The sequence below is a fragment of the Cyrtonyx montezumae genome, unplaced genomic scaffold (genome assembly GCF_038088225.1).
Source record: "Cyrtonyx montezumae isolate F1298 unplaced genomic scaffold, pur_monq_1.0 scaffold_30, whole genome shotgun sequence".
NCBI classification, from domain to species: Eukaryota; Metazoa; Chordata; class Aves; order Galliformes; family Odontophoridae; genus Cyrtonyx; species Cyrtonyx montezumae.
The window spans coordinates 3,448,615-3,461,829 of record NW_027072035.1 but is presented as its reverse complement, the minus strand read 5'-3'; the positions used below and the strand labels follow the sequence as shown (position 1 = coordinate 3,461,829).

Here is a 13,215-nt window from a genome sequence, read left to right as displayed (position 1 = left end):
ACAACAAAAATGATTTCTTCCTTACAGGTCTTGCCTCTCTGCTTTTTTGCCACCTATATTGATAAACATACGGATAAAAAAACCCAAACACAGGGCAGATAGCATTGCAAAGAGAGTATCACTATCTACAGAGACGTTCTCCCGTGGTAGATACCAAGCACAACTCCCCACATTCCTTCTCTTAACTGCTGCTGGCTTTAGTCCTTGCTTCATTTAAATAGCATCTGGCATATTTGGTTGAGAATGTGAATTAGGCTGCAGATGATCCTATTTCCTGCAGAGCTGCACAGCTTTGGAAAGTGCTTGCCCCTCTGGCTGAGCAGGAAGAGGGTTTTCCAGTGCCAGTTCCTCTTGCAGTTAGAGAATTTAACAACCATGTGTTTAGATGGATCTTGCATCTTGTGTCTTGGTTGCAAATGTAATCTGTCTTGCAGAATGAAACTGGACAAGTTCTACTGCTTGGATGATGAACATGTTGAGAGGAAGGTGTCAGGAATAAGTTTAGTACTAATCTACAGCAAAAATGGAGCAGTACCAGTTCTTGAAGTATTCTTTGTCATGGATGACTTACTGTGTTAAGTTCTTTCCCTGCCAAATCACTACTTTGCGCTTGCTAAATAGATTAGTTTTTCTTCTGAGGCCACCCCATGGAGTCTGAGTGAGCATCTGGGAGCCAGTACCTTTGGATCCTGCACCACTGCGTCCCACTGCTGTCCCATTTTGGGTCCAAATCTTAAGTAACAGCATCTTAGTGTTGCATCTGTACGCAGTCACAGTGGTTCAGATTATTTGCAGATTTGGAGCTTGTATTCAGTGACTGATATGTCTATTTAATTTTAGCATTTATGCATGCCATAAGAAAAAAGGAAAGCTATCTGCGTATCTACTTAGACTAAAGCTGTGCTGCCTGGGAAGCCAAAGACTGGCTTGCTAAATCCCACAAAGGAGTGCTTGTGCATCACCATTTCCCATTTGTGACTGTGGCCCCTGGTCAGAAACAATTTCTGTTTTGTTGTTGTTGTTTGTTTGTTTTGTTTTGCTTTTCTGGGTTAAGAGCAGAGTTACCTTTCTCTTCTATTAAGTGCTACCACCATGCCATACTACATACCATGCTTCTAAATCTGACCAAAATTATTTTTTTTAAAGCACCTCAGTGGAAGCATGTACTTTCTACATGCTCTGTGCCTCTGTGTCAACAGCTCTGCTGTGTAGATGCTAGGACTGGTGTATGCTCAGGTATTTCTGGCTCAGAAATACCTAGCATGGGTGTAGGTGTCCTGATGAGATGCGGTACAAAGGAAGACTAAGGTTCCTGTCCCTTGTGATTAGGACATAGACTTTGTTTTGTCTAAGGAATAACCTTACTGGAAAAACCTGTAGATGCTGGGGTGTCGTGATAGTTTGTAGAAACTGAGGATTGTGTGTGTAAGGTTGCTGCTATTGAACCTCAGGGCAGAAGAGAGAGTTTGAATATCTAATTCAAAACACTTGAAACCACTGCAGTACTGAGCAGAACTCTTGGTATAGCTAGTCTGTGCTTGTCTTACATTTGCCCCGGGGTCTGTAAATCACAGAATTCGCAGGCAGGCATGGGGTGAGCATGTAAAAACACATGGGCAGAAAGCTGAAGAGATGGGAAGGGAATATATAAGCACTCCCAGTTTTCTTTTGTATGATGTCTGTACTGCAGAACGTGCTGTGGCAGAGCAGGCTAGGTTTTTCTCTTCTGTGTATTTTAAGTGACTTCCTGTGTTGTCCTGTGCCTGCTTACAAAAGAACCTTCTGTCAAAGTGCAGCTTTTCTGGTGAGAGTTTCTTAATAAAAATGGTGTTGTAAGAAATTCAGTTCTCTATGTTGTTACAGCTCAAAACAGCATGAATTCCTATCCTCTGTGAGCCTGCTGAGCTAGGCTAGATTTTTCTTCCATACCTTGACAGCTATTTAATAACCAGATTGCCAACTGCAGTTGCATTTCGTAATAAATAAATAAATAACACAAGACAACAAAACACATGCACAAAAACAATATTTCCAGTTACTTCAGGTAGTAAATAATTAGACTCTATATGAATATGAGTCTTTTTTTTTTCTGTTTTTGTTGGGCTGAGTTTACTTCCTAAATTATTTCCTTTATCTTTGTTTAAGCTCAGAAGCAGTACTGTCTTAACTAAGGGCAAGTTTGCCAGTTACCAGAGGTACTTTAATCTGCGCAACTCTGAAACCAACATAAGAGGACCCAGAAGAGAGGTTGTGCTGGGTCAGTTATGTCTCTTCAAGCTACAATAAAATGCAGACCTGAAGCCCTATTTTGGCTTTCAGCAGTGCCTTATTAATTTTGATGACTCTGACCTCAAGTGCATTTGCTTCTTACTATCAGAAAATTCTCCTCATGCATACTTGTGGCAGTGGCTGCTGTTCTTGAAGCAGACAGTCAGCTCTAAAATTGCACCTTTAGAAAAACAACACAAAACCAAAGCCAGCTCTTTCCCAGCCAAAAACTCTGCATCTAGTGCTGAATGCTGTTTCCATAAGAAACAGTGAGGAGAGCAAGGCAACCTGACTGAGCCATGGTGACATGGAGCTACCCCAAAGGATCTTGGAGATGGGACCCTGTGGTCAGGCTTCCTTGCAATCTCCCTTGAGCATTATGTGCTTCCAGTTTCATAGGAGGTGATGGACAAGCATATCAGACATAAGCTGCCTGATAAAGCTGGGTTGCTTTGCAGTGCTGCAGCTGCACACAGTAGAAGTACATAGTGAAAGTAGGGAGGCCTGTTACTGTGCCAGAGAGTAGCACAGAGAATTAGAGCTAATACAGAATGTGTGAATCAGTTCATCCCTGTCTACCCTTCCATGTGCTGCTGGCAGTGCCGGGTGTCCAGCTACATGAAACCTGTCCTGAGAAAGGGAAATGGAAAGATGATAGTTTTTCACTGTGTGTTCGCTGTGCCTCTCTAAAAACAGTATTTTGAACTTGCAGCATCTCCTGGTTGCAGTGGCAGAGAGGGGAATAATGCTTTAGAATTCCTCCCTTTGGAAGGAAGTAGTTAATATGTTGCTAAAAGCTCACAGATTTCAAACTTTGATCCCAGCTGCAAGCACAGCCAGCTAGATACTTTACTGTATTATGTCTGCAACCTTGTGATGGGCCATTTTGCGTCACAGATTATGCTGGATGCCTGCTTTTGTTTTTATTTTACTCCTAGCCTTTTATTGGCATGGTCTTTCTAACAGGTTTGTGTCCCTGCCATTTTTTTCAGCAAGAGATCATTAATTTAAGAATACATAGCAGAGCTTGGGGAGGAAGACTCTTAATGGAGGTCTTTCTACATTCTTGGGCAATTAATGTTGAGACTGTACTAAAAATGAAGTGATTTGTGCCTGGGTTCTCTGAAGGGGAAAGCTAAGCTATATTGGGTTTCCTGATGGAGTGTTGTCACTTGTAAGAGGCAACTAGTTTCTGTCCACTGGTTTATCTTTGACTCAGAATACACACTGTTTCCATTAATTCTTTCCTGGATTTTTTTTTTTACTGGACTAATCTTCTTAGCTTTTAAATACTTCCATGCATGTACTGTCAGAGCCAAATCAAATATAATTGGAAAAATGTGACTGGAGCTGTCAGCATGAGTCAGACTGGGGTCGTAGAAGCATGGTGTTCTTCATACACCTAAGCTCCACCTTTCTGAGTCAACAAAATGCAGTGCTGTTTGGATTGTAGAAAGCTTGAAGATGAGCCAAGGAGGAGACTTCTCAGCAGTATGGGTTGAGTTAAATTCTGTTGCACTGAGGATGAGGGCAGCAGACAGGTTACCTTTGCAGCGAGCAGAATAGCCATTTGTTTGGCTTCTGTTCTGCAGTCACCCACAAGGGCCACGGTTACTCCCTCCTGCAGCCTGAGCTTCAGATGGGCTCTGCTTCTTAAAGCAACACTTGGCCAGAGCTTATCTGCTCCTATTGGATCTGCCATACAGGGGCTGAAAACAAAGCATCCAAATACCAAACATAGTGGTGTCTAGGCCCTGGTCTTGCTGTGTACTTCCCTGGCCAGGAGTCCATGCCAGCTCCATGTGCCAGTGTTCCATGAGGCAGCTCTTGTCCAAGTAGTTGATCAGGTCATGGCCATGTCTTGGGCAGGAATCTTCTGCCCTTACCTCTCTTGGGTGATGTCTGAGCTCACAAAGGGCCATCAGTGCCAACATTTGTTCAGCTGTGTTGGTATGGGTGTGGGAGCAGCACAGAAGGAGGCAGTCTTCATGTAGCACCCTCTAACCCTGTAAACTGCAGGATACTCTAGAACTTAATGTGTGCAAGCAAATGGGAGGAATATTTTGTGTAGAAAAAAAAAACAGCAGGAAAGCTGAAGATAGACCTCCAAAAAATGTTATTTCAGCTGGTCCTCCTTGGGTGCTGTCAGTGTGATAGCTAGGACTAATTAAGTGAAATTGTGTGACTGCTCTGCTGAAGTTTGCACTGAAGATAAGACTTTAAGCACTCAAGAATGTCTACTGCTTAATGTGCTTAACTTCTAAAACTATTTGTTTTTAACTGCCTTTTTCTCATTTGTTTCAGGTTGCATGTCTGGTTGGACTTGAAGCATGACATTTGCATGACGGCTAACAACCTAGCTCTGGATGTGTCACTGAGCAAACATGGCCTTCCCAGCAAATACTAACAGCAGTGCTGCAGGTAACTCATCAGATGTTTTTCCCATTTTGTACCATTATGTTTTCTGGCTTGCATTTTCTTACACTGAGAAAGCAGCAGAAAGGGAAAATGGTTAGAGTCAAAACTAAACACTGAAAACTACTTTTCTTGGTTCTTCTTCCATGCCTAGTCTCCATCCTTCCAATAATCTTTTATATATTAAGCGTGAAAGCAGTATGTGAAACAGGAGGAGCTGGCACCTCAGTCTGTCAGCTCATAGTGCTGTCCACTTTCACAGACCTACACAGGCTGGCACCACTCTGAGTGGGCTGGGGCTTTGCTGCAGGAAATCGTGTGGTTGTTATCCTATGCCTGTAATTCTTTGTGAGATCAACCAGCATAGAATATCCAGCCTTTCCTGACTGCCCATATGGGTTTGGCTAATTTAAATTTACTTAATTGATTCTAAGCAAGCAGCAGCAACAGGAGGGCTTCAGTGTTTTGTTATTTCAGAAGGCTGCTGAGATGTCTGTTTTGGTTGGGTGACACTCTGGAATAGATAGTTGGCATATTCAAAGGTTGCTGGGAATGCCTGGCAGGTCAGGAAAGGGCAGAGATTGCAGAATGACTGATAAAAGCACGGCTGCCGTGTTCCTCTTGCAGTTGTGTCAATATTTTCCTGCTCTCCTGATTGCTCCACAAACAACTTTAGCCCACTAAAGCTCAAGCTTCCACAGAGGGATTACATGGAAAATTTCAAGTGCATAGCAGGAGTTTGTGGGTGCTCTTCTGAGACATCTTGATGTAGGTATGGTGGGAAACAGATTCATCAATACAGGCGTGGGTGGCTGGGATTAATCCAAGCATGCTGAAAGTTCATGCATTCAGCAGAACCTTAAGTACTTCTTTTTTTATGTGCATCTACACAAATTTTAGATTCTTTATTGGTAAGGCTCATGTACTCACATTCTACTGATACTCCATGGATCATGACATGCAGGTACTGAGAACTTGCATATCTGGTGGATTTTAGCAGTTCTGCTCTGTTATGGAAACAAATCCTAAGTTGTTGGGTATGCTTACTCTAGAATTTTTCTAATTAGTGGAAGGGATTAAACTATCTTGCAGGTAGAAAACTGGAAATATGGAGTGTTTTTACCTGCAATTTATGCAAAACAAGAAACCTTTTTTAAAGGCTAGTGGAAGTTAAGTGAAAACGTTGAAGTCATCAATCTGTAGATTATTTAAAGCTGAATCTAACAATACTGTTAAATTTTGAAAAAGGGTATTTTCTCCCTCCTCCCCCCTCTTCTATATATTTTTTGCAAGTAGAAGTATATTTTCTAAGAAAGGAACTGTGTCCTTTACAACTTTCTGTGATGATTTTTGAGAAATCAAACTTCAAATCCTCTGCTGTGTGACTTAACTGTAGCTGTTTGCTGCCTAAACTCTCCCATAATTTGCTTTTTTTCAGTAGTATGCTTTTAACTTAAGTCATGCAGAACAATTTCCTCTGCTTATATGGAAAGAAAAATTGTGCACAGACTGTTACTGATTGGTTTGCTATTCCTCCGTACACATTCCCTGCTCAGTAGTATGGTCAATCAGAAAAGTTTAGTAAGCATGTATTTGAGAAGAAAAAAGCTAAATGCTTGTACAGGGGATGTGTTAATGCAAGATTAAGTTTTACTTTCAGAATTGTTATGCGAGCAAGACTTCTTGCAGGATAGGAGCTGTTTGTTCCCTTAATCGCAGAAAGACACTATAATGAATTGCAAGTATTTAATTCAGAACTAAACTGGAGAACATTTTGTGGAGACTGTCAGGACTTGTTGGCTTTGCAAACCCTTGAGGCCAGCATTCTAACATGCAGCTACATATGCCTGTGTCTCCAAGCATTTCATAATGGACGGAGTATTGGGCTGCAGGTACATGTGATCTGTTATCCTGCTGAACGCCTGGGAGAGAATGCCTCTGGATGAGCAGGAACTGATATGGGCGTTGCAGGTATTGAAGCAAGCTTCTTAATTGCACAGAACTCTTAAGAGTGGAAAGACAGACTTCTGGTGTGGTGTCTTCCGCACTGGTGGAATCAATCAGCAGCAAGGAAAAGAACGAGAAATACTTGTTATGGACTGCTAACCTTCATGTTACTTGAATTTTCTGGGCAAGTTTGACCACATGTTCAGCTGTGATTCAAGTACGAAGTGACTAAGGAGCAGTGATTTGCTTTGGTTAACTCCAGAATGTGAGTACTTTCACTGTTTAATGGTTATGCCTACATGATATTTTGGTAATTTTTAAAAATTATACAAGTCTAAATGGACTACTGCTGTTGCAGATAAAATCTGTAGAGGAATGCTTGAATTTGGAACTTGTTTGCATGAAAGGATTAGGCTATTCTGCATTTGTATAGAGGACTTTTTAAAGAATGTTTCTTGAAAGTACGTTTACTGTAAATATTGTCTGTTGAGTATGCCTGTGAGATAAAGTGCAAAACAAATGATGACTTCCATGAAAGAACCGAACATAAATTTGACCGCTTCTTGCATATTTCAGTCAAGACGTACTTTAAACACAGCTATTAAATAACAGAAGTTGTGATACAGACTTCAGTGCTGTTTGTCAGCAGTTTTGTTTACTGCTGAATTGGTAACTTAAACTTTAATCACACTTTCACAAATGTGGGCTGTATTTCTGTAAGCTGCAAGTGTATAGTCTGCATTTTGGAAACTGACTTAGAGACTTAGTTCTGATGTTTGAAGTAAGCTCTTTCAGAGTTCTGCTGTGTACTTGGAAATTGCTTAGATTCTTCTAACACTGCTGGTAGATGAACTGACACTTGCAGAAAAAACTCAGCAAGAGCTGAGACATACTCTGTGTCTGTGCAGGGCTAATGGGGGACATATTTAAAAAAACAAAAGTATTTGTTTTCCAAAATAGGATTAATGTCTTCATTAATTGCTAGGCGAAACTTCCAGTAATTGTTAGTTTGGTAGGACTGATGAATAAATCACCTTATCTAATGAGGCTTTGCAAACGTTTGTATAAGTGATATTTGTAGAAGGGTCTCCAGTCAGCTCTGAAAAGCACATTATGTACCTGTCAGAAACTTGCCAGACAGTTTAAAACCAAGCCAGAGCTATTTTCAGTTACTTTCACTAACATCTGATCTGCTGAAACTTTGTTTTCAAAACACTTCATGAAAGGCATGGAATGGTGTGAAATTCCAGTGCAATTCCATTTGTTTTTGTTATAGAAAACAAGGAAGTGGGAAAAGAAACATAGGAAACTGATTTAGAGAGATAAATGTTTAAAAAACATATTTGTTTCTAACTGTAATAAAAACAACTGTTTTATTTGACTTCCCTAAGTACCTCGTGCTCTGTCTCCAGAGCTTGCAGAATTCTTAGTTACCTCTTTAACAGTGACACACACAAAAAAAAGCTTTTTTGAAGAGGAAAAGCTTTTCTAGTTTTCCTGAGCAGGATGAGCTGCAGGGGTCAGTATAACAAGGCTGTTGCACAAACCCTCTCTACTTTGCTGTAAAGGAGATGCATACTGCTTTCTGTACATAGCACCTGTACTTTCCTCATCCTTTCTCTTTTCTGCCTTTTCTCTCAGCCTTCCTCGTTACGTTTTTTAAGGATTTGTTTTCATGCCTTCCCATCCCACTTTTAAGAGGAGCATACTTCTCACACAGATTCATTCAAATTGTATGCTTGACTTACGTGCTGTACCTCCTTCATACTCCTACACAGTTGCCAGAGCCACTTCACCATCACTGTCTCTGTTGCCTTTGCATGGGTTAAGCAAACTATCCCCTTTTTCCTTCTCTGCAGCATCCAGTGAGTGAGCATGTCTGTGAATGGAAGTTACAGGGTGAGAGTCCAGCCTGCTCAGACTTGTCAGCTCCACCAGATCTGGACTGTGGGACTGTGGGGCATTTGTAGGTGGACATATAAACTGGTAGTACTGGTCTCTGTGCTGGAGCCTAGTGTCCTGATTTTTTATATGTGGACAGTTACTCTGCAGAACACATATCTACTTACAGTAAATGTTTTTCTTACTCTCCACACTGATGTGTAAGAATTCCTACCTAACATTTGTAGACACAGCTTTCAGCTACAGGTTTATTTGAGTTTCTCTTTCATGATTTGATTTTCCTAATGCAAATAATCTTTGGCAGTGTATATGGAGTTTTGCATGGTTCCCAGCCTAATGATCTGAGGTGTAGTCAAAGAAGAAAGAGCTGTGCTCCAGAACATTACCACTACTCCCAATTTTAGCTGAATATCCACTATTTTTCACTGATCCTCAGTCAATTAAAAGTTTAGCAGGGACACATCTATGCCAAAGGTGTGCTTTAGCAGCTGGAAGAATGTTTGCTATTGAGGGACCATTGAATTGCCACACAGGCTAGTACTTTCTGGATGGGCAGATGAAATGCAGTGCTGTCACTGATGTCTTGTTCCTGCCTCACCCAAGAGTGATTTGGTGAGTCACTTTGGCGGTGCCCAGTATTTAAAATCAGGCAAGGGAGGGACCCTGAAATACTTAGGGTGAAGGGTGAGTGAACCTCCAGTGATTTCACATCAGCTTTATCATAAAGAGTACCAAACTTCCTTCATTATGCTATTATATGCCAGATCCGCCTTCAGGACAGATGGCTGGAGATGCAGCTCATCATCTCAAAGCCAATGCCAACTTTCTAATTGGATTAATAATTGTTTCTTCTGCAATTGCTAGTTGATACCTGCAGTGCAGTGTTGCAGCTGCTGCCACAATAGAACAGTTGAAAACACAATGAGTTGTGTTTTCAACAAGTCCATGGGGCCAGATGGGATCCACCCAAGGGTGCTGAGGGAGCTAGCAGAGGTGATTGCCGAGCCACTTTCTGCCATCTATCAGCATTCCTGGTTATCTGGAGAGGTCCCACAAGATTGGAGGCTTGCCGATGTGACTCCCATCTACAAGAAAGGCCGTAAGGAAGACCCGGGGAACTACAGGCCTGTCAGCCTGACCTCGGTATCAGGGAAAGTTATGGAACAGATGATCTTGAGGGAGATCACACGACACGTGCATGGCAATAAAGGGATCAGACCCAGCCAGCACGGGTTCACCAGGGGCAGGTCGTGCTTGTCCAACCTCATCTCCTTCTATGACTGGGTGACCAGACAGGTAGATGAGGGAAAGGCTGTTGATGTAGTCTACCTGGACTTCAGCAAGGCCTTCGACACGGTCTCCCACAGTATTCTCCTAAGGAAACTGGCAGCCCGTGGTGTGGACAGGTTCACTCTTCTCTAGGTGGAGAACTGGCTGGAGGGCCGTGCCCAGAGGGTAGTGGTTAATGGAGTTAAGTCCAGCTGGCATCCTGTAACGAGTGGTGTCCCCCAAGGGTCAGTTTTGGGGCCCATCTTGTTTAATATCTTTATTGATGACCTAGACGAGGGAATTGAGTGTAAGCTCAGTAAGTTTGCAGATGACACAAAGCTGGGAGGATGTGTCAAACTGCCTGAGGGTAGGGAGGCCCTTCAGAGGGATTTGGATAGGCTGAACAGCTGGGCTGAGCAAAATGGGATGAGGTTCAATAAGACCAAGTGCCGGGTCCTGCACCTTGGCCACAATAACCCCATGCAATGCTATAGGCTTGGGGCAGAATGGCTTGAAGAATGTAGAGAGGAAAAGGACCTGGGGGTGTTGGTTGATGCTCGGCTCAACATGAGCCGGCAGTGTGCCCAGGTGGCCAAGTAGGCCAACAGCATCCTGGCCTGTATTAGAAATAGTGTAGCCAGCAGGAGCAGGGAGGTGATCATCCCCCTGTACTCAGCTCTGGTGCGGCCGCACCTCGAGTACTGTGTTCAGTTTTAGGCCCCTCACTACAAGAAGGACATTGAGGCCCTGGAGCGTGTTCAGAGAAGGGCAACAAAACTGGTGAGGGGCCTGGAGCACAAGTCTTATGAGGAGCGGCTGAGGGAGCTGGGATTGTTTCGTCTGGAGAAGAGGAGGCTCAGAGGAGACCTTATTGCACTCTACCACTTCCTGAAGGGGGGTTGTGGTGAGGAGGGGGTAGGGCTCTTCTCCCTGATAAGTAATGACAGGACGAGAGGGAATGGCCACAAGTTGCGCCGGGGAAGATTTAGATTAGACCTGAGGAAGCATTTCTTTTCTGAAAGAGTGGTCAGGCACTGGAATGGCCTGCCTAGGGAGGTGGTTGAGGCACCATCCCTAGCGCTGTTCAAGAAGCGTTTAGATGAGGTGCTAAAGGACTTAATTTAGTAGTTGGGTAGAGATAGTGATAGGAGGATGGTTGGACTAGATGATCTTATAGGTCCTTTCCAACCTTATGAACTTATGAACTTATGTGTTTGTCCAGCCTAGAGGCTTTCATTAGACCCTAGAGGTGCAGGGATCATGCACCTTTTTTTTTTTTTTTTCCATGGATCTTGTTGCTTTTGGGACTGATCTTGCAGTCTGCTGGAAGGGAAACGAGCAATGTGAAAGGGTCCTGAACAGAGCTGAGGACATAATGGCTGAGGTACCTCCAGGTAGGCCAGTCCTTAGAAATGACATTTGGGCTTGTTGGGAAGTAGATGGCCTAAGCACAAAGCCAACTGATGCAAGACTAAGTGCCATGAGAAGTAGAGCAAATTGATTAGGGCTGTCTTGTGTTACCTGAAGCAGCTTCCTAGAGATTTCTGGCATCTCATCTAGACAGAAGGCTTCTTTTCATACATGTCTGATGCAGGCTTGCTTGTGGATGCTTGCACACTTTTCCTTGCCTAAGCTGCTGAGATGTCCCTGCGCAGGCTGTAACTACACCTCCTCATGTGGCCTGTTTATGCTGCCAGTACAAGCCCTCCACACTCCCATAGGCAGAAAAGGATGCTGGTACTTCATTTTATAACCAGTAATGCTATAGGGACATAAAGAGACCCACTTTGCTGTTCATGGCACCCTGTAATTTCACTGAATTGGTGTTGATTAATAGTTGTCACCTGCTCTGTGTCCCTGCTGGAGCAGGGGGTTGAAACGGATGACCTGCAGAGGTCCCTTCCAGCCTCAGCTATTCTGTGATAAAAGCCTTTACATTTTGTAAAAGTCAGAACTTTGCACTGATGGCTGTGTGGTATGTGGTGTGGATACAGAGAAGCAGCCTGTGGGGCTTGGGTGGTATGCAGGCACCAGTACTGCGGCAGGCATGTGTTACAAGAAAAGCTATAGCTTTCCTAGCAATGAGAAATCCTCTCTGCTTCTTCCTTCTTTAAACACAGAACTCAGCAAATATTCTTGTGTTCATTTAACCTTAAAGAATACATTTTGTTTTCAGAATAGTTCTGCAGTATTCCTCCCTGCTATCCCAGATTCTGCTGTAGCACCTTTGGAACAATTTGTATGAAACTGAGTGCCCAGTGTCCCTTTGTGAAGGGAGGTGATTCTGTAGCCTTTATAGTCCTCCAGGGAAATTGTTAGGATGCAGAAACTTGATTACAGCTAGTTGTCTTCTGCCTAAGAATGATGAATGCTTGCTCAAGGGTGACCCTGTTGGGGGCAGACCTTGCTGGGTAGGCACCATCTTACTATTTTGGACGACAGCCTCAGAGGTATGGTTGATTTTTGGGCAGTCCTGTGTGGAGCCAGGAGGTGGACTCTGATCTTTCTGGGTTCATTCCAACTTGAGATATTCTATGATTCTATGATTCTGTGTTCCTTCCTGGGCTAATGCTTGAGCGGAAGTACTCTGGAAGATTACTGCAGCAGCCACCTTACTCCTCCTCCTTTCTGTGCTGTTTGTAAGGCTTTGGACTAGAGATGACAGAAAGGCATTCCTTCCCGTATCATGTTTTCACAGCAGATCTAGGGGCTAAGAAGCTGCCCACATTGGCACTGATGCTCTTTCTCCATTTCCTTCCTCTGGAAATATGACTCCCCTTTGGTGGCAGAGGATGAGTCCCTGCCAGGGTGTCCCCAGGTGACCAGCTCTGAGCTGCCACACTGAAGCTTGCCTGTGACCATCCTCCCTTTTCATTCTTCCATTCTGATCCTTTCCTTTCCTTCTGACCTCGTCCAGAAATCACATTTGCTGCGTTGTTTGAATGTGATGGTTGACTTCCACTGTCTGATGCAACTTGCAGCTTGCAGTGTATGGGGTACAGCAGATCAACCATGTACAAACAGGACTTTCCCCCTGTCATGTTGCTTTGTTTTCTAAGACTCTTCATAACATACTACGTTAGCTTCTTGAGATATTTTTTTTTACCTGACTCTTCACACAGACTTTTAACACAGGCAGGTATGCAGGTGTGCAGATGTGGTTGAGTGTGAGATTCTGTTGTCCTCTTCTGCTCTTTCAGTCCATCTTTACACGCTGGCATCCTTCCCTACTTGGTGCAGAAACTATAATGTGGCCCTTGCCCCCCTCCCCAGCCTTTGCCTTTTCTTGCTTGATTTCTCCTCCCTAGTTATCTCTCACTGTAATACATGTTTTATGTCTTCTACTTTTTCGTTTATATGTTCCTAGATATTTTTTCTGCATGACAACATTTTGCTTTCCTTCAGTGTTACTAG

At 43.3% G+C, this 13,215-nt stretch overlaps 1 protein-coding gene across 2 annotated transcripts in view; it reads left to right on the top strand.

Moving 5' to 3' along the window:
- Positions 1-4,557: 4,557 nt before the first annotated feature.
- The window catches only part of KANK1 (KN motif and ankyrin repeat domains 1), a 48,318-nt gene continuing 39,660 nt past the window's right edge, over positions 4,558-13,215 (top strand). The window contains exon 1 of one of the 2 annotated variants that reach the window (XM_065744162.1): positions 4,558-4,689. In XM_065744162.1, the coding sequence (XP_065600234.1) occupies positions 4,653-4,689 (37 nt within the window). In that variant the 5' untranslated portion in view covers positions 4,558-4,652. The remainder of the gene's footprint in view (positions 4,690-13,215) is intronic. The other variant, XM_065744163.1, reaches the window with a different exon arrangement.